This window comes from Actinia tenebrosa, unplaced genomic scaffold, assembly GCF_029948245.1.
Source record: "Actinia tenebrosa isolate PJP-AT-01 unplaced genomic scaffold, QUT_ActTen_1.0 PGA_scaffold0__85_contigs__length_37466705, whole genome shotgun sequence".
In the NCBI taxonomy this organism is placed as follows: Eukaryota; Metazoa; Cnidaria; class Anthozoa; order Actiniaria; family Actiniidae; genus Actinia; species Actinia tenebrosa.
Genome location: NW_028292569.1, coordinates 4,588,603 through 4,608,827, shown reverse-complemented (window position 1 = coordinate 4,608,827; position 20,225 = coordinate 4,588,603). Strand labels below are relative to the sequence as shown.

At 35.6% G+C, this 20,225-nt stretch overlaps 2 protein-coding genes across 2 annotated transcripts; both read right to left on the bottom strand.

Moving 5' to 3' along the window:
• Positions 1–3,123, bottom strand: LOC148913308 (uncharacterized). Its single transcript, XM_089039556.1, has 5 exons — positions 2,919–3,123; positions 2,711–2,836; positions 1,594–1,690; positions 1,416–1,444; positions 1–578 (listed from the first exon to the last, which is right to left on the bottom strand). The coding sequence occupies exons 3-5, from the start codon at positions 1,611–1,613 to the stop codon at positions 1–3; spliced, it is 627 nt and encodes a 208-aa protein (XP_088895682.1). The 5' UTR covers positions 1,614–1,690; positions 2,711–2,836; positions 2,919–3,123.
• A 5,234-nt stretch (positions 3,124–8,357) lies between these two features.
• LOC148913307 (schlafen family member 9-like) lies at positions 8,358–16,847 on the bottom strand. The gene is made up of 8 exons (XM_089026042.1): positions 16,521–16,847; positions 16,312–16,438; positions 14,940–15,009; positions 13,867–13,895; positions 12,527–13,696; positions 10,958–11,062; positions 9,788–10,523; positions 8,358–9,228 (listed from the first exon to the last, which is right to left on the bottom strand). Exons 3-8 carry the CDS (start codon positions 14,963–14,965, stop codon positions 8,358–8,360), a joined length of 2,937 nt encoding a protein of 978 aa, XP_088882168.1. The 5' UTR covers positions 14,966–15,009; positions 16,312–16,438; positions 16,521–16,847.
• Between the last annotated feature and the right edge of the window lie 3,378 nt (positions 16,848–20,225).

The following is a 20,225-nucleotide window of genomic DNA, read 5'->3' as shown; positions in this document are numbered from 1 at the left end:
TTAGCAGCTCACAAATTCTGGAATACAAAGAGACTTTGTAGTTTCTTTCTTCACTGCGCGTCGAAGGTGAGAATCATCAGTTAGAATAGTAACTGATGACTTCCTTACAAATATGTAAGTCGTGGTACCCTTGGTTTCAATATGTAAGATGTCATCAATTGAATCTTTTTCACCACATTCACCTCCAAGTGAAGTCTTTCGTTTTTCGTACAATTCTTTCATCCAGTCATCTCTATTTTTCACTGCTGCTTTCTGTGTACTGTTAATTCTTATAACTCCTCCACTTGTGTTTCTGAGTGCAATTTCTGCTTTTAGGACTCCTCCCACATCCAATTTTCTCTTGCTTCTTTCCTTACTAAAATTGATATCAAAATCAATCACAATTTCTGCCAGCTTGGCTAGCTCATCTCGGCAAGGTGTACTACTTGCTGATTCTATTGATTCATAGTAAGATTCGCTCTCTAATGATAACACATCATCATAAATAGAAACATGTTGATGCAGATCACTGTCTCTTGAACTGTCTCCAGCTTCTTTACTTTCATCCTTGTGGGCCTTCTTACTTTTCTTACTATTTTCTAGGACAATTTTTAAATAAGAACACAAATTTGAAATCTATGGTCCTTTTACTTTCAAGATCATTATTACAGTTTAAATGACTTACTACAAAATAATTCTTTTATGCATTTGCCTACAAAAGTTTAGTCTCCTTCATAGCTCCTTCATAGCTACATTTGTGTGGTTCCCAGATCCCCCTGGCTAAAGAGGGCCCAGGAGAATCTTGAACCAATACTTATGACTGCTGTAAAGAAGACTACAAAATTTAGGATCATCAGAGATAATATAAATCTCTGAGATCCAGTTCTAGAGCAGCAATAAAAATGCAAGAAAACACCTATTGAGTGTGTGTTATTCTGAGTTTAAAGTTACATGCCTCCCCCTGCAAATTTATTGCATAAACCCTCTATATGTGATGGCTACCCCCAAAGGAAATAGTTAGTATCCCCTCCCCTCCCCCCCAAAAAATTACATACTGTAAGCTCCTCAATGCAGCCCCTAAGTATGCTTCTCTCATATCTACAGCCCCAGGTACGTACCCCTATTTCAAAAAAGGTCAGTCGTAGATCTGAAATCTGAGACGCAGTAGCATGCTGCAAATTGTAATGCATTCACAGCCAAACAACATAGTTTTCTTTCAGATGGGAATATGCATGACTTTTGAGTTAAAGAATGTGATTTTTCATATTTTAGCTGGAAAACATAAAGGCGCAAACATTTGGTTTAGTCTCAGATTGCCCATTTCAGATATCCAACAGACAATGGTTTTTGAAATAGATGTATCTTACAGTAAAGAGTGGTTTCTAAATAGTTATGTGCTTATAAATTTCATTGGTTTCATATAATCCACAACATACCTCCATTTGAAGCACTATGCCTCTTTTTGCTATTGGGTAAACAGAAGTAAATCAGTTAATATAATGATCCAATTTTAAAAATCCTTACTGTACTTCCTACGTTCTTTTTTCACAATTCTGGATCTTCAGAAACATTTAAATCAATGTAAATACATATATATAATATTTCATTACTTGCCTTTTTCCACTGCCTAACATGGTGAAAGTAGCTTTAATTGGTTCAGAAAAAGCCCTCTAATAACAATCAACTGTCTTGGCTGGCACAGACTTCATTTCTGTTTGTAAAATACAGTATGTATTAACATTCTCAGTGTCTATGCTTGACTGTATATCCCAGCTGGGCATTAAAATTCATATTACTCCTAGTAATTCTTACAGTACATTGGGTACTGCATGATTCTACATGAAGTTAAAATAGTTAAATCCTCTTCTTGACTGTGATAGATTTTATAAACAATATAGAAATCAAGAGTGGTTTTAATAAGTAACAGTGCACTTGCTTCTCATCTCTGTAGTATCAGGTTAAAAGTTTGAGTTCCATCTAGAGTTTGTGGGGTCTCTATTTTGAGGTTTTTTTCTGGGTTATTCAGCCCTCCCCCCCACCCCCTCATCAGGCTAAATTCCAATATTTCTGCCCTGAAATGATTTTTATTTGTGTTGAGCATCAGCAGCAAGTTCCTTGGGACATATTTCTTGACCACTCAAAGTCAAGATTCCAGGCAAAAATAAAATGCTTTGCAAAAAGGTTCGTCAGCATTTTCAAATTTTAGAATTTTAGAATTTCCCTGACTGAATACAAAATTACCTAGTTTTTCTTTCTTTCCAGTAACAACCCAGTAAACTAAAGGTGAGGAATTTTGACTCAAGATATCGTATTCCCAAGATCAACCAGTGGCCGTCACGGCCGTTGCAATTTGATAATGTAAGCTTAAGTTTGGCGCCATTCTGAATCAAGACTAGTAGACTAGAGTAGTTATCTTTAACCCCAAAAGTAAAAGTATTTGAATAATACTTCGGTATATTTGTGAAAAAAAGAATAAAATGGAGAAGAGGTTACACACTAACAATAATAGAACGTAAGGAAACTTTACAATAAGAATTAAAATTTGAATTGAACTCGCACATATCAACATTTTCGAACAAACACAGCCGCGAGACTTCTTGTACACCCGCCGGGCAACACCACATATTCTACAGCAAAATTTATACAAATTCTGCTTTTCTATGCACGATAAACTTAAATACTAACTTAAATTGACATTTTCACATCATTCTTATAAATTTCGAGTCCTTACCATCGATTTAAATCCTAAGTTTGTCTGAGTCTTTGTCGTTGTTTCAGCTCCTCTCTTGTCTTTATTCTTCGCTCGATCGACTCCCTTTTTCCAGGAATCCTTTAAGCTCCAATGTTTTCACACATTCTGGTATTTAATAGACAAAAAAACTCAAAATCAACTTAACATGCCCTTTTCATAATAAAAAGTGAAGAATCAAAGGGCTTACCATGCATTAAAGCAGCTTTTTCACCTTTTCTTTCTTGAATAGCTTTTGACTTTCGCGCGTCTCTTCTTCTTCTGTCTTTTCCCGCGTCTGACTTCTCGTACCCAGGCCCTACTCTCCGGCGCCAACTTAACACGCCGTCTTACCACAGGCAGCCCAATTTTAATAAACATAAAACTTTTCCTACTTTTCTTCAGAGCCGTCTACCTTTACCTTTTGTCTTGGTTTCGAGACAACATGTTTCAGGGGGTTTAGTTCCTTCCTTCTCTCTTTCTTTCTTCCTTCCTTTCTCTCTTTCTTTCTTTCTTTCTTCCTTTCTTTCTCTGTCTGTCTCTCTCTCTTTCTTTCTTTCTTTCTTCCTTCCTTTCTCTCTTTATCTCTTTCTTTCTCTCTCTCTCTCTTCCTTCCTTCCTTTTCTCTTTCTTTCTCTCTCTCTCTTTCTTTCTTCCTTTTTCTCTTCCTTTCTTTCTTCCTTTCTTTCTCCCTTTCTTTCTCTCTCTCTTTCTTTCTTTCCTCTTTATTTTAAATTAAGAAAATTCAGGAAAAATAAACAGGAAACAAAAAACAACAACAAAAATGGATTGATTGCAAAATTATAATTTCAGTGCCTGGTGGTACAAGGGGTGTACATCACTATCTGGGCCCAATTGTACTAAGGGTGGATAGTGCTATCCAAGGGATAAATCTTATGCAGTGGATAAATTTATTGGATAACAGCATAGACTTATTCACTGGAGAAGGATTTATCCTTCGAATAGCACTATCCACCCTTTATACAACTGGGTCCAGGTTTGTTTGTTTTTAGGAAAAAGAACAAATTTCAACCGACAAAGCTGCATAAATCTTCAAATAATATTAATAGTTTAACAATACCAATATTCAGAAAGTTCTAGCCCAGTTTGGTTTGAGAAAGAAACAACAATAAGTCCACATCATTAATATTTTGTCATACTGGGAATAGGATTTGGTCTACTGGGAATGCAATTTGGTGTACTGGGAATAGGATTTGGTGTGCTAGAAATAGGATTTGGTGTACTGGGAATAGGAATTGGTGTACTAGGAATGGGATTTGGTGTACTGGAAATGGGATTTTGTGTACTGGGAATGGGATTTTGTGCACTGACAATGGGATTTGGTGTACTGGGAATGGGATTTGGTGTACTGGGAATGGGATTTGGTGTACTGGGAATGGAATTTGGAGTACTGGGAATAGGATTTGGTGTACTGGGATTAGGATTTGGTATACTTGGAATGGAATTTGGTGTACTGGGAATGGGATTTGGAGTACTGGGAATAGGATTTGGTGTACTGGGAATGGGATTTGGTGTACTGGGAATGGGATTTGGTGTACTGGGAATGCAATTTGGTGTACTGGGAATGGGATTTGGTGTACTGGGAATGGGATTGATGTATAAACAGATAAGAAAAAAACTAGATACATAAATAGATAAATAATATGTAAACAAATCAGAACATAAATAAATAAATAAACAAATAAATAAAAATTATAAATTGAAAATAAAAAGGACGCACATGTTTTATACTTTCTTTATTCTCATAACATGGTACTACAATTTTCAACAATTTTTCTTGGCATGCACTTTTTATAATTTAGTTACAGGGTTATTGTTCCTCAACAATTTTACAAAGACTTTTTAAAAACCATATCCACATTTTTTCTTGGCATGCACTTTTTATAATTTAGTTACAGGGTTATTGTTCCTCAACAATTTTACAAAGACTTTTTAAAAACCATATCCACATTTTTTCTTGGCATGCACTTTTTATAATTTAGTTACAGGGTTATTGTTCCTCAACAATTTTACAAAGACTTTTTAAAAACCTAGAGTAAATAATGGATTTCTATTATAACAGGTACCTAGAGTATACATATTTTCCACATTTTAAAGATAAAATGTATAGCACCTAGCACCTAAACATATATAACACCTAGTATAATATCTGGCATCTACAGAAACACACTTAGTGTGTCTCTTCATACATGTAAATAACTCTGTGTCTCATATATTTAAATGTTTTTTAAAAAAGATGCAACTAACCAAAAATTTGGGATCCTAAATATGATTGAAAACTTCTAGCACAATAGCTGTATACAATCATTGGTTTTTAAAAAGGTTCATTACCATTTTGTTGCAGGTTCGATATTGTTTATCAACTTTGAAATGTAGTATAATCATATATTTTAATGTCACAGAAGACAATATAATGCAAAAGACATGCAGAAAAAATGTAAGAAAATTCCATATCAATGTGACCTTTCACTGATTGGAATAACATTCCCCATAGTGCATTTTGGGCTTGGGAATACAACATGCAACATGCACATTCACCAACCTTTTTTGAAATAGCTGTAATATTACTAAGTAAAATACCTCCTACCTGGAAATTCTTTTTCACTAACATTTTACAATATTTCATTTCTGATTCCTTTTATAGCTATATTATAATATATTTAATATCTAAGTTGTGACCTTAAGAAACTTAACTCTTGAAAGATTTACTGCCAAATTTCTTGTATATATCATGCTCATTTATCTTTTACAGAAGTGGGATATTTATTTTCCTCCTTGGTCAGACTTGTCGTCTTAAATAGCAATAAAGCATGCTGCATTGTTTTAACTTCGAAATCAATACAATTATTTTTTGTTCATCATACCCATTTATGCAGTGTTATTTGTACCTACCCTGCTGGCGAGTCTCCCTTTGTATTGCTCTTACTCAGGGGAAATAAAAGGGACTGACTCTGCCAGCAGGGTAATTTGTACCCAAATTAGACCAGGATCCACTCTGTTTGTTGACCTCAAGAAAGGTCTATGTGAGAGACCATGATGATAACCCAATTGTGTGGTAAAGTAGGATTTATGTAAATCTAACTTCAGTTTGAAAAAATGAGTTATGTGCTACAAGGAATTTTGCAGTAAATTAATTTTTTCTCTAATCACAATAAGGTTTTTTGATCTTATTAATCTTAAAAGTATTTCAAATTACGCAATCCTAACCTCTTACTCAATTCATAGTTATTTTAAGGTGGCTCGACCCCCTCACGCTTGACCGCTACCTTCCACTTTTGGAACGCTAGTGCATAAACGTCTTTTATCCGATTGCAAATCTTTTTTGCACATAAGTCACATAAAGATTTAATTAATATTTGATGCAATTTTTAGCGAGATCGGACGTCATAACACGTGATTATGATGAAATATTTGTTTTCGTTTAGAAAATAAATTTAGCCTTGCAGAGCGTTCAACACTAAAATGCTTCGTACCACATAATTATATACTGGATGCCTCCATTTGTGGGGATTTTTGAAAAAATCTATCTAGCTAATAATGAGATATTTGAGATTATTTAAATATAGTGCATAATCTACTTCAAAACTAAACAATGGATTTCATACGGCTGAAATTAATATTTCAGAGCTATATATTCACAAAAGTCATTGCTCATTTAGTTTTACTCTGTATCTAGTTTTAAAAGGAACATTTTGAAGGTAATCGACTTATGCGATTTTGTGAAAACGTATAGTGCAGAAGACGGGGTAAACATTTGATGCGCACTTTTCATCGCAGTTTTCTAGTCAATCTTACTAGATCTTCCATTATTCTAAAATTCGCTGATCATTTCTCTCAAAATTACGTCAGGATACAAATTTGAACGTAAACTAATATTACACAAAATTGCAAGACTATTGAACTCATTTAAAGCGATCTAAAGCGAACGAGAAATACAGAAAACATTGATCGTTTCCCAACGATTTGATGCTCTGGGAATTCTATTGTTTGCTAATGATCATAACATCAAATTCTTTCGCACCATGCACGGTCTGATCTCGCTTGGCTGCTTTCCGATTTACCCCTGAAGTTTGGTAACAAACAGTTGTTTTTTTTATTCAAACGTGGGACGTTTGTCATGATGTACTTTGTCAGTGTGATTGAATAGAATCGGCGAACATCCCTCAAATTAAAACTTCAAGAAAGAAGCGAGCAAGACCTTTGAGTTTAGATAAAGAACCATACTTCGGGAGTAAATCGGAAAGCAGCCAAGCGAGATCAGACCGTGCATGGTGCGAAAGAATTTGATGTTATGATCATTAGCAAACAATAGAATTCCCAGAGCATCAAATCGTTGGGAAACGATCAATGTTTTCTGTATTTCTCGTTCGCTTTAGATCGCTTTAAATGAGTTCAATAGTCTTGCAATTTTGTGTAATATTAGTTTAAGTTCAAATTTGTATCCTGACGTAATTTTGAGAGAAATGATCAGCGAATTTTAGAATAATGGAAGATCTAGTAAGATTGACTAGAAAACTGCGATGAAAAGTGCGCATCAAATGTTTACCCCGTCTTCTGCACTATACGTTTTCACAAAATCGCATAAGTCGATTACCTTCAAAATGTTCCTTTTAAAACTAGATACAGAGTAAAACTAAATGAGCAATGACTTTTGTGAATATATAGCTCTGAAATATTAATTTCGGCCGTATGAAATCCATTTTGTTTAGTTTTGAAGTAGATTATGCACTATATTTAAATAATCTCAAATATCTCATAATTAGCTAGATAGATTTTTTCAAAAATCCCCACAAATGGAGGCATCCAGTATATAATTATGTGGTACGAAGCATTTTAGTGTTGAACGCTCTGCAAGGCTAAAATTATTTTCTAAACGAAATCAACGTGTTATGACGTCCGATCTCATAAAAAACTGCATCAAACATTAATTAAATCTTTATGTGACTTATGTGCAAAAAAGATTTGCAATCGGATAAAAGACGTTTATGCACTAGCATTCCAAAAGTGGAAGGTAGCGGTCAAGCGTGAGGGGGTCGAGCCACCTTAATTGAACGATTATATGTTAGATTAATTATAAAAAACTTAATATTGCTACTAGCTAGATACTTTAGTGTTAATGGTGCTTCAGTTCTTCCACTAACAGAATTTTTACTACTGCTATACACTTAATAGAAATATGGTGACCAATTTGAACAAGGTGTTTACTGATGGTGCAATGCCTCTATAGACCCATCATAGTTTCATAGTTTAGCCAATCAGAATGCAGGATTTATGATAGACCCTAATACAGATAATTCACCAGTTTCACATTAATTCAATGCATACCACTGTTTTTGAAGACTACAGACTCATTTGCACAGGCTTAGGCTGGTTTATAAGTCAGCTATTCACAGATACCATTAAAAGTCCGTGGGATTTCAAAACATTGGTATTGTTCAAGCTGCACATTCTTTACATTAAAGTTGACATTTGCAAATGATTTGCTCTTAAGTGAGGCTAAGCCTGCAGGGATGAGTCTTCAGTCTTAAAACACAGCGGTATTTACAGAATGAGAAATGGGACTATTATAGTTCTCTACTTGTGGGCTATCATAAAATTATTTATTGCCTGGAAAAATTACTAACTCCCCTTATATTTCTAAATGGGACAATTTAAGCTCTGCTTGATCCAAACCAAAGCACCCAGCTTCTTCTTTATTTTCCAAGATCAAAATCAATTTCATTTTTGTCCTGCTACACAAAGCTGTCATTAAATGACGATTGTTCTGAAAACCTGATTTATAATATTTAGGAGAAAAACCAATAACTATGTTATCATCCACCCCACAATAGCGTCGTATAGTGTCAAAGACAACACCATGCCCTAATACTTCTTCCCCATTTCTTACGGGACAACTGTCTTTTGTCATTCGTACGAACAATTTTTCATAAAGCTCTTTTTGCGTACGATCATTAAAGAGCACTGTGATATCATTTAGATGGTGCCCATCTTTAATAATTAACTTGTGTAGTTCAGAAATAAGAATATATGTCAAATGCGATTGCATTGACAAATTGGCATTTGTTTGATTGGGCACAAGAACGTCAATTCCTGGCCCATCAAAGTCATGACCCAGTTTGACTTGTGGGTCTACCCTCATGTACTTACTAGTAATGAACCTATGTACATTACCGGTTTGGCGAATAACCGTTTTTAACTCTTTCTTAGGGAATCTCCACAAGTTCACTGACCTCTTGTTGTTAATTTTCTGGGCAAGGTCAAAAAAAACCCAGAAACTAGAATCTTCTCTGTTGTCACATAGAGCGTGTAACTTGGACCAACCGGCAAGAGTATCAAGAGGATCACCCTCTTTATCTTGAAAGTTTTGCGCTTCGTCGGCCAAGATATGTTTAACATTGCCTAGTTCAATGTTGAAACGTACATCTGATTGGACAAGACAATCCATCTCGTAGTAGGTCATCACAATACATAATCGCTGCCCATCAAGAGTCTTCATGTTCCTAAAAAAATTTTAAATTTAAAAATGTTAACTGTTGCAAATAGCATACTAAAAACCTAACCAGCTTATTTCAAATCTTAAGTTTAAGTCACTGTGTGGGCTGTTCTCCGCCATCACACAGCTTGAACTTAGCAAGGAGGGAGTGTTCTGGTCAGACTTCATATTTTATAGCCACCCAGTTATGTCATTCCCCTGTCTATTTGCCAAACACAGCCAATTAGGAGTCTTAGTATATCATTACGAGTGTCAATGAAAAGAACATGTATTTTATCTTCACAAGCATTATAATTAATGAATATGGGACATTAAAGTGAATGTGTAGCGGATTTGCAGAAAAGTCATATTGACTGAAATATGTTTCAATAGATTATAATACAATTTAGCACAACATTTTCCACATGTTTCGACTATAAGAAAGACATTTCAGTGAGTGATTATTAATGTATCAAAGATTATTTCAGCAAAGTTCCAGCTCAAATGAAAGAGTTTTCATTTTGGAGCGATTTTCGTCCAAGTGCCCGTTTAAGATGATTTAATAAACAACAATAATTAAAACTTACTCCACTCTGGCTTTCAGGGGTAAGTTTGAGCACAGAAACAATACTTCATTATAACAGCAGCCGTTATTCCTAAGACGATGGATTCTTTCAAGGGCTAGGACTGTCTTGCCACTACCAGGAGGCCCTGTGATCTTCACTTTTGGACTTTCCTCATAGAACTCATGAAGGATATTATACTGCTCGAAGGTCAGCAAATTGAATATACCTTGGCCAACAACATGAGAAGCCATCACATTTGCCCTGGCCAAAACCAGCACAAGAGCTTCTAACACCTTCTGATACTTGTCATTATGCATTTTATAGGTTTCAGGATAGAGAGGGCTCTCTGAGTAAATCAAAGACATATCCTCAACTTTTAACTGCTTGTGTGAAATAACCACAGGCTTCACATAGAATGTTTCCAGACAGTCAGCATCATGGACAAGTGTAGCCTTCAGCTTTGCAGCCACTTTCCTGTTGTAAGAGGAGCTGGCCTCACTAGGAATGTCTGATTGTGTCAGAGACACAAAAACAAGAGGCATTTGTGGACTACAAATCAAAACATCACAGATGACATCATCTGGCTTTGTGCTGGGAAGACCTAAGTTGACCTCCCAGCACCTTTCGATATATGCTATCCCAGACTGCGGCTGGTTTTCCTGGAATATTTCTATTGTGTCAACTAATTTATATAAGGCTGGATCTTGGATCCAATCAACAGCATGGGTAGGATGCAGTTTCAGCTGCCCTGGAGGTGCTGAAAATATGAAAGGAGCAGATTAAAATATGTTTTATGGCTGAATTTTCTCTTTTTGAAATCAATTTTGCTGAGGGAGAATGGCTAAATATAAGCCAGAGGCAGGTTTATATGAGGAAATTTCTTATTTTTGGTAATGACTGAGTGCATAATTGGTAAAGCGGTCTTCATTAACTAGTGAAACAAAGTGTACTAATTAAAGTTTACTAGTCAAAAAGATATAATAGAAAACAATAAAATCAGAGTGTGATAAAGCGTAATACACTAAAGCGTATTTCACGGGTTTATGAAAACCACTCTATTGTGAGAAAAACTACTTTATAGCTGTAACAACCATAACATATAAGCCCTTTAAGCTAAAGGGTGAAAGACTTTCTGGTATCAGTATAAAGGATCTTTGAATAACTTTTTTAATATAATTGTTTTTTACTTACCTGATGTCACTCCTGCAACAAACTTTTCAACAGTGTCCTTTACAGAATAGTATGTGGAAGTTCCACATTTTCTCTCTTTAAATCTGTCTTGGTAAACACTGTTACCTGGAATATAGAAAAATTACAATTATTGTAACGTGATTAAAATATAATTAAGTTGAGTCAGACTTTAAACACAGTTTAGAAAAGCAAATGTATGAGCAAATGATAATTTGAATCAGATGGCAGGAGAAGTTAACAAATAAAAAAGTTGGGTGAAAGATCACGCGTGGATTTGATTAAAATATAGATCTAACACGACCTTCTCCCGTAAAGCCTCAGTGGCCGAGCAGTTGAGATCTCGTCTAGCAAATGAGAGGTCAGTGGTTTGAGTCCTGCAAGAACTCAATCTCGTACCCAGAGCCCTTATTTCTTACTGCGCATGCTCGACAAAATAATTGGGCTCTGGAAAACTCCAAACTGGAAGACCCAGATTCTGGGTTTCTCGCACATGCGCATTATGACAGACTAGGTAAATTCAAAATGGCGGACGATGTTCAACGAGCATGTGAATTTGCGCTTGGAAAATTAGGTTTTGAAGATGGTTTTCAGTTAAATTAACTCCGAAAATATCTATTGGATGGATATCAATACAATTTCCATTACAAAACCGGCAAAACTTTGAAAAATCCGGCCCTACAGGCTTTTTTGGTGTACTTAATTCGAGACGCCATCTTGTTTATTTTCCCTAGTACTGTAATTTTTACTTCTGGTATCTTCCTTTGTTCTCGAGAACCAATCACAGGACAGGAAATATTGGAGTTTTCCAGAGCCCAATTATTTCGTCGAGCATGCGCAGTAAGAAATAAGGGCTCTGGGTACGAGATTGGCGAGAACTCAACTGAGGCAGATTTTTTAATCTGCAGTGTTCTGACCAGGAATTTCTTTCAGGGGGTCAAAGGGCCCACCAATCTGAAATTTAAGGGGCCATTTAGAAAACTGTATGGGCCATTTCCAAAATCTTAAAACAAAGAATAATGCTTTTATTAGTAACAACAAAACAATAAAATTTCACTGGGCAGCCATACTTGAGCCTTCAATAAACAAGGTCAGTTAACACAGACTAGTCCTGGACCTCTTGGCGAGTTAAATACAAGGTGGCGGCTATGTTCGATTCGTGTCGTTTCATGTGGACTTTCACCTTGTTTATTGACAATATAATGCGACTTTTATTATTTCAAAAGTACTATAAATCTTTTAAAACTATCAGGAAGTATCTTTTAAATTATTCATGCACCTTTGGGGGCGCATAGAGTTGACATTTGTGCGCCATTTCTGTTTTTTAGGTGCGAATCCCGCAATGGCGCGGCCTGGTAAGAACACTGAATCTGCTTATACACTCAATGTAGCATACACTTAACATATAGATCTTTACGGAGTGACAAAAACACATTTCTTAAATAAAAAAGTTGGAAAAATATGAGTGCTGATCCTCTGTGAAATAAGACATAATAGGATACGACATGTACCCAGGAAAGATGGAGACAATGACTGTATGATAGCATTGGGACAGACACCTGAGGGCCTTACCTTTGACAGTTTTGACTGACTTGAGAAATGATGCTAACCACCTTTCAAAGCCCATATTGACAATCTGGTTGTTGTCATCAACTACTTTACACTCAGGTTCCTTAAGAAACACTGTACCAGCATACCGGCAGATATGAACTTGAATCACAAAGGTATGCTCATCTGCTCCGTTGACTGGGAAGAAGGTGACCTCATAATGATTACCATGCTCAGGTGTTTCCCTCTCGCCAAATTTATTGATCCAGATCTTGGATTCCATACAGCACTTAACTTTGTGTTCAATAGCACGCATCTCTTCCTCATTTACTTGTTGTCCCTTGATAATGGCAGCATCTGATATGCCAAAGTACACATAACCACCACAAGTGTTGGCAAATTGCACAACATAATCTTTCAACTCCTGACGCAACTTGTCTGGAAGCTTTCTAGTGGTGAGTTCTTTATATTCTACTGTTGTACATTCCCCAAAAGGCAGTTGTTGTCCTTGGACAAATGATTTCATTGTGCAACCATTAGTACAGCAACATCTTGTCTTATCATTCTTTACTAACAAATTTTGAATTTCAAAATAGCTTTGAAGCTCCTTTTTCTGTGATCCATTTCTCACAAAGAGGTTAGAATTATCTGTTAGGATAATTGCAGATTTCTTCACATATATTAGCAAATCTTCAGAATTGAAATCAATAATCTCAGCAAGGTTCTCCTTTTGTCCCAGTATTTTTAATCTTTTGTCTCTTTTTTCATTTAGATTTAATTCCCACTCACCAATTTTCGTAATCTTATTTTCTGGTGACAATTGGGTTTTCATTTTCAGTTTGACAACTCCACCATTAGTGTTGCGTAAGGCAAATTCAGCATTCAAAACTTCAGGAATTCCAGTTTTATGGAGATTAACCCCATTTTTTCCTACTTTCTCATTGAAATCCACTTCAACTTCAATGATATTTTCAGCCACGTTAGATAATTGGTGTATGTGATCTAATATGGAAGTAGAAGTGTCATCACTCTCTGATATGTCTATGCTCTCTTGATGATCTGAGGCATTTTGAGAAGGTATATCCTCTGAAGAGGCTGATGTCTCCATATTCTCTGAGTTGCAGGTAACATCCTCTGTAAAACTTGCGTTATGTCCATCTCTGCGTTCCTGTTTCCTTGGCTTACACGCTTGCTCTAAAATAATAATGATGAAATTTATTTATATTAAGGAAGTATCAAAAATGCACTTTTAAATGCATAGGTTTCAATAAGTACATGTATCATAACCCATATGATTAAAGGAAAACATTCTGGAAAAGAATTCTTACAGTGTAGTTGCACAATGAATTTAAAGCCCCACTTACCTGAATTTAAATGCTTGTGTCTTTTTGAGCTGTTAATCAAAATATAAAAAACTTAATCACTCAATAATAGCTGTTATCACAGTTGAGCATGCAATGAGATAATCTTTTGTTTTAAGAATCATACAAGTGAGGCTATCGGTTGACACATTTATGGCTGTTGTCTCATTTGCATCTCATTTGCATGCATCCATATTAACTGCTTTAATAATAACAAGATGAACACCCTAGTAATTTGGCTAGAACTTTTCAGGAAATCAGTAGATTGACTTGAGTAGTATGCAATTTCAGTAGCATTCGATAGAAAAAATGGACTTTGAAGCAGATGATTGAGCAGAAACATTAAATATAAGTTTACTACTACAAACTTGGAATATTATCTAAACTGGATGCATACACCAAGTTGAACGTTGATCTATTTAAACTCAAGTTTTTCATGAAGGGTGCAAAGACTGCAACAAGCATTACAGTCACTCAAAAGAGAACATGTCAGTTTAACAAATCAAAGTCAGTTTTCTATGGGTCTGTATGATAATTGAACATGAAACGACGTCAAAAATGATCCAAATTCAAGTGGAACCACGAGAGCAGCGAGTAGTTTCACTGCAAAGTTTGGATCATTTTTGACGTCATTTCATGTTCAATTACAGTACAGACCCATAGAAAACTGACTTTGATTTGTTTTTTACCATAACAAAGTTGAAAAAATTGAACAAAAAGACAAGTAAATAGTTTGAAAAAGCTGTTTCATCAGCTCACTCAGTGCGGGTGATGGATGTCGTAAGCACAAGCAGGTCTAGCCTCTAATCAACAATGGTTCTAAGCCAATCAGCGCGCGAGAAATTTCCAGCTATAGTAATATGTGAAATCAGTCTAATCCTTTCATGGTACACAAAAATCTCAAAAAATCTACATGTTATCTCACTCTAGTGATTTCCATTGTATTATAAACTATAGATATGAAAACCACGTCTAGTGAGTGGGTTTCCCTCATTAAAGATTATCAACACATGTTATCCCACTCTAGGGATTTCCATTGTATTATAATTACTATAAATTTAACATTATAAACTTGCCTTTTTGAGGATTTATTTCCCAGCATGATCACTCAAGTTCTTCAAGTTAGACTTCCTGATATTAGTCCACCTGATGGATTAAAAAGAGATAGAGACAAAGTTGTTGCCTACCAATTTTCTTTTGGTCCAATCCTGGATCCCTGTCATTCATTTATTCTTTTTTAAAAAAAGGTTGCACAAAAAAAAGACACATGAATAGAGGTTTTGCATCACTATGTGACGGCAGCCATGTTAGATGGCAGGAATAATACCATTGTTTGACATAACAAAGAAATTAATTCCTGAGAGCAAAGGGATTTTATTGTTCTGCCAACTAACCACAGGTAGCCCAAGCTGTATTATGGGGGTGAGCATGTGATGTTGCAAAACCTCTATATGGATACAACTAAAAATAATCTTATTCCCTAGGGAATTATAAATGGTCTGTAATCGGTATGACGAATTATGTGACATCAATCAAAAAAAAAAAAAAAAAAGAAACGAAAAGTTTAACCGTTGGGAATCTGATTGACGGAATAAACCTAGTCGTTGTGTGGGTCGCATAATGACGCAAATGAGATTTTAAATGTTTGATTGTCGATTGTTGAGCTCGCATTAATGATATTTTCGGCAATTTATCAACCAGGAAGCAATATAATTAATACTATACAACACTGAGCAAGAACACACTTTATAAAATAATTGGGATACTACGCCCGCTATGATTGGTCGAAAACTATGTTTGATGAGAGTATCAAAACACACTATCCTTATTTTTAATCTATCGCGCGCGCTCATTGGTCAGTTTGAATAAGACGGCACGTATGGAGAATTTACTTAGACTTTGCTTTTTTTCGATCTTTTCGCGCGTTTGTTATTTTATAAAACAAATCAAAAACAGTTTTCTGTGTTTGATACTCTGATCGAAACACGCGGGATGTTGGGAGAACACGAGAGGAGCGTAGGAAACCACGACGCGTAGCGGAGTGGTTTCCAGCTTCTCGAGTGTTCTCCCAACATCCCGCGTGTTTTGATCAGAGTATCAAACACGGAAAACTGTTTTTGATCTGTTAAATAAGGAATGCATGGTTTGAACAAACGTTGACGAGAAGGGCTTGAAATTTGATCTAGTTGCGGTTATTCTTATCTTATTTATCTTATTCTTAATACATTTTGCACAAATTATGCTTTTAAAAGGTTAAAAAACTTAAATATTTACTTAAATTTGAAAAGGGCTTGAAATTTGATGTAGACGCGGTCATTCGACAGCACCCTCGTCTTATCTTATTCCACACCAAATTTTGGAAAAATTATGCTTTTAAAAGGTTAATAAACTTAAATATCAACTTAAATTGACATTTTTACATCATTCTTATAAATTTTGAGTCCTTACCATCGATTTAAATCCTAAGTTTGTCTGAGTCTTTGTCGTTGTTCCAGCTTCTCGCTTGCCTTCCTTCCTCGCTCGATCGACTCGCTTTTTCCAGGAATTCTTTTACGCTCCAATATTTTCACACATTCTGGTATTTAATAGACAAAAAAACTCAAAATTAACTTAACATGCCCTTTTCGTAATAAAAAGTGAAGAATCAAAGGGCTTACCAAGCATTAAAGCAGCTTCTTTACCTTTCCTTTCTTCAATAGCTTTTCACTTTCGCGCGTCTCTTCTTCTTCTGTCTTTTCCCGCGTCTGCCTTCTCATACCCAGGACCTACTCTTACCACGCCGTCTTACCACAGGCAGCCCAATTTTAATAAACATAAAACTTTCTTACTTTTCTTCAGAGCCGTCTACCTTTACCTTTTGGCATTTAGTAAGAAATCATGTGGTTTTTTAAGAGAATATTGTCTTGGTTTCGAGACAACATGTATCAGGGGGTTTAGTTCCTTTCTTCTCTCTTTCTTTCTTCCTTCCTTCCTTCCTTTCTCTCTTTCTTTCTCTTTCTTTCTTCTCTTTCTTTCCTTCCTCCTTCCTTTCATCTCTTTCTTTATCTCTTTCTTTCTCCTTCCTTCCTTCCTTCCTTTCTCTTCTTCTCTCTCTCTCTTCTTCTTCTTTCTTCCTTTCTTTCTCTCTCTCTCTTTCTTTCTTTCTTTCTTTCCTCTTTATTTTAAATTAAGAAAAATCAGGAAAAATAAACAGGAAGCAAAAAACAACAACAAAAATTGATTGATTGCAAAATCTTATTTTCAGTGCCTGGTGGTACAAGGGGTGTACATCACTATCTGGACCCAATTGTACGAAGGGTGGATAGTGCTATCCAAGGGATAAATCTTATGCAGTGGATAAATTTATTGGATAACAGCATCGACTTATATATATTCACTGGAGAAGGATTTATCCTTCGAATAGCGCTATCCACCCTTTATACAACTGGGCCCAGGTTTGTTTGTTTTTAGGAGAAAGAACAAATTTCAACCGACAAAGCTGCATCAATCTTAAAATAATGTTAAGAGTTTAACCATACCAATATTCAGAAAGTTCTAGCCCAGCTTGGTTTGAGAAAGAAATAACAACAAGACTGTCCACATCATTAATATTTTGTCCTACTGGGAATGGGATTTGGTGTACTGGGAATGGGATTTGGTGTACTGGGAATGGGATTTGGTGTACTGGGAATGGGATTTGGTGTACTGGGAATAGGATTTAGTGTACTGGGAATAGGATTTAGTGTACTGGGAATAGGATTTGGTGTACTGGGAATGGGATTTGGTGTACTGGGAATGGGATTTGGTGTACTGGGAATGGGATTTGGTGTACTGGGAATGGGATTTGGTGTACTGGGAATCAGATTTAGTGTACTGGGAATGGGATTTAGTGTACTGGGAATGGAATTTGGTTTACTGGGAATGGGATTTGGTGTACTGGGAATGGGATTTGGTGTACTGGGAATGGGATTTGGTGTGCTAGAAATGGGATATGGTTTACTGGGAATAGGAATTGGCGTACTGGGAATGGGATTTGGTGTACTGGGAATGGAATTTGGTGTACTGGGAATCAGATTTGGCGTACTGGGAATGGGATTTGGTGTACTGGGAATGGGATTTGGTGTACTGGGAATGGGATTTGGTGTACTGGGATTAGGATTTGGCATACTTGGAATGGAATTTGGTGTACTGGGAATAGGATTTATTGTACTGGGAATGGGATTTGGTGTACTGGGAATAGGATTTGGTGTACTGGGAATGGGATTTGGTGTACTGGGAATGGGATTGATGTATAAACAGATAAGAAAAAAAATTGATACATAAATAGATAAATAATATGTAAACAAATCAGAGCATAAGTAAATAAACAAACAAATAAATAAACAAATAAATAAAAATTATAAATTGAAAATAAAAAGCACGCACATGTTTTATACTTTCTTTATTCTCATTCAACATAGAACTACGATTTTCAACATTTTTTCTTGGTATGCACTTTTTATAATTTAGTAACAGAGTTATTGTTCCTCAACAATTTTACAAAGACATTTTAAAATCTAGATTAAATAATGGATTTCTATTTAAATAGGTACCTAGAGTATACATATTTTCGACATTAAAAAGATAAGATGTATAGCAACTAAACATATATAACACCTAGTATAATATCTGACATCTAGAGAAACAGACTTAGTGAAAAGCTTAAGGAAAAGCTACCGATATATGACCAGTCACATCAAGAAACGTCATTGGTTTGGTCCCTTTATGGATGTGCCCAGGGGCTTGCCCTAATTTAATGAACTATTGATGAAATTTACCTCATCCATGTAATCAAACATTATTGTTCAAATTGTTTTTGATTCATTATTTATAGTGACCCTTTATATAAGAACCTTGTGATTTTGGTTGGCAAAGCAGGTTCTTATATTTTGGGGTATCAAAATCCAAAATTTCTGCTTAAAGGTTCTTAAATCCCTAGGTTCTTACACACAGGTTTTTACTGTATTGCTACTAGATACTATATATAGTCATTGTGTTAACAGGTACTACCAGTAATTACCATTAGCAGAATTATTACTACTGCTATACACTGAATCAAAATAAGTGACCAATTTGAACAAAGTGTTTACTGATGGTGCAATGCCTCTATAGACCCATCATAGTTTCATAGTTTAGCCAATCAGAATGCAGGATTTATGATGGACCCTAATACAGATAATTCACCAGTTTCACATTAATTCAATGCATACCACTGTTTTTGAAGACTACAGACTCATTTGCACAGGCTTAGGCTGGTTTATAAGTCAGCTATTCACAGATACCATTAAAAGTCCGTGGGATTTCAAAACATTGGTATTGTTCAAGCTGCACATTCTTTACATTAAAGTTGACATTTGCAAATGATTTGCTCTTAAGTGAGGCTAAGCCTGCAGGGATGAGTCTTCAGTCTTAAAACACAGCGGTATTTACAGAATGAGAAATGGGACTATTATAGTTCTCTACTTGTTGGCTATCCTAAAATTATTTATTGCATGGAAAAATTACTAACTCCCCTTATATTTCTAAATGGGACAATTTAAGCTCTGCTTGATCCAAACCAAAGCACCCAGCTTCTTCTTCATTTTTTAAGATCAAAATTAATTTCAATTTTGTCCTGCTACACAAAGCTGTCATTAAAGCATTATTGTTTTGAAAATGTGAAGTATAATATTCTGGACAAAATCCAATAACAATGTTAGCATCTACCCCACAATAGCATCGTATAGTGTCAAAGACAACACCATGCCCCAATACTTCTTCCCCATTTCTTACGGGACAACTGAATTTTTTGCTTTTCACAAACAAGTTTTGATAAAGGTCTTTTTGCTTAGAATTACTAAATAGCACTGTGATATCATTTAGATGGTGCCCATCTTTAATAATTAACTTGTGTAGTTCAGAAATAAGAATATATGTCAAATGCGATTGCATTGAGCAATTGGTATTTGATCGATTGGGCACAAGAACGTCAATTCCTGGCCCATCATAATGACCCAGTTTGACTTCTGGGTCTACCTCTATGTACTTACTATTACTATGTACTGACAGAAGGTTTCTTTTTTCTTCCGACTCCTATTTCAACCCTTATAACAATAATATTTAGCTACTGCATTGAATCGCAAAAGCAGAAGCACACAATTTTATTAATCATGAGGCTGTATACCGTGAATCTACCTCTATAACATTGCACACAAAAGGTACAGAGGTGGGAACACTATGCCATTGCTTTGGTGCATGCAATGTTGCACATAACAACCCAATGAATAACAAAAACAAAACTTTGATAGGTGCAATAATAGACCCTTTGCCAAAATGGCGGCCGAAAATTGAAATGAGTTAAATAA

Bases quoted from the DNA above. Each gene is read 5' to 3' on its own strand.
- LOC148913307 (XM_089026042.1), bottom strand. From the start codon at position 14,965: ATGCTGGGAAATAAATCCTCAAAAAG. The intron at 13,697-13,866 runs GTAAGTGGGGCT...TTATTATTTTAG, and splicing joins ACACAAGCATTTAAATTCAG to AGCAAGCGTGTAAGCCAAGG. The intron at 9,229-9,787 runs GTAAGTTTTAAT...AAATTTTTTTAG, and splicing joins CCCCTGAAAGCCAGAGTGGA to GAACATGAAGACTCTTGATG.
- LOC148913308 (XM_089039556.1), bottom strand. From the start codon at position 1,613: ATGTTAGGCAGTGGAAAAAG. The intron at 1,445-1,593 runs GCAAGTAATGAA...TTTACCCAATAG, and splicing joins ATGTTAGGCAGTGGAAAAAG to CAAAAAGAGGCATAGTGCTT. The intron at 579-1,415 runs GTATGTTGTGGA...AAATTGTCCTAG, and splicing joins GCATAGTGCTTCAAATGGAG to AAAATAGTAAGAAAAGTAAG.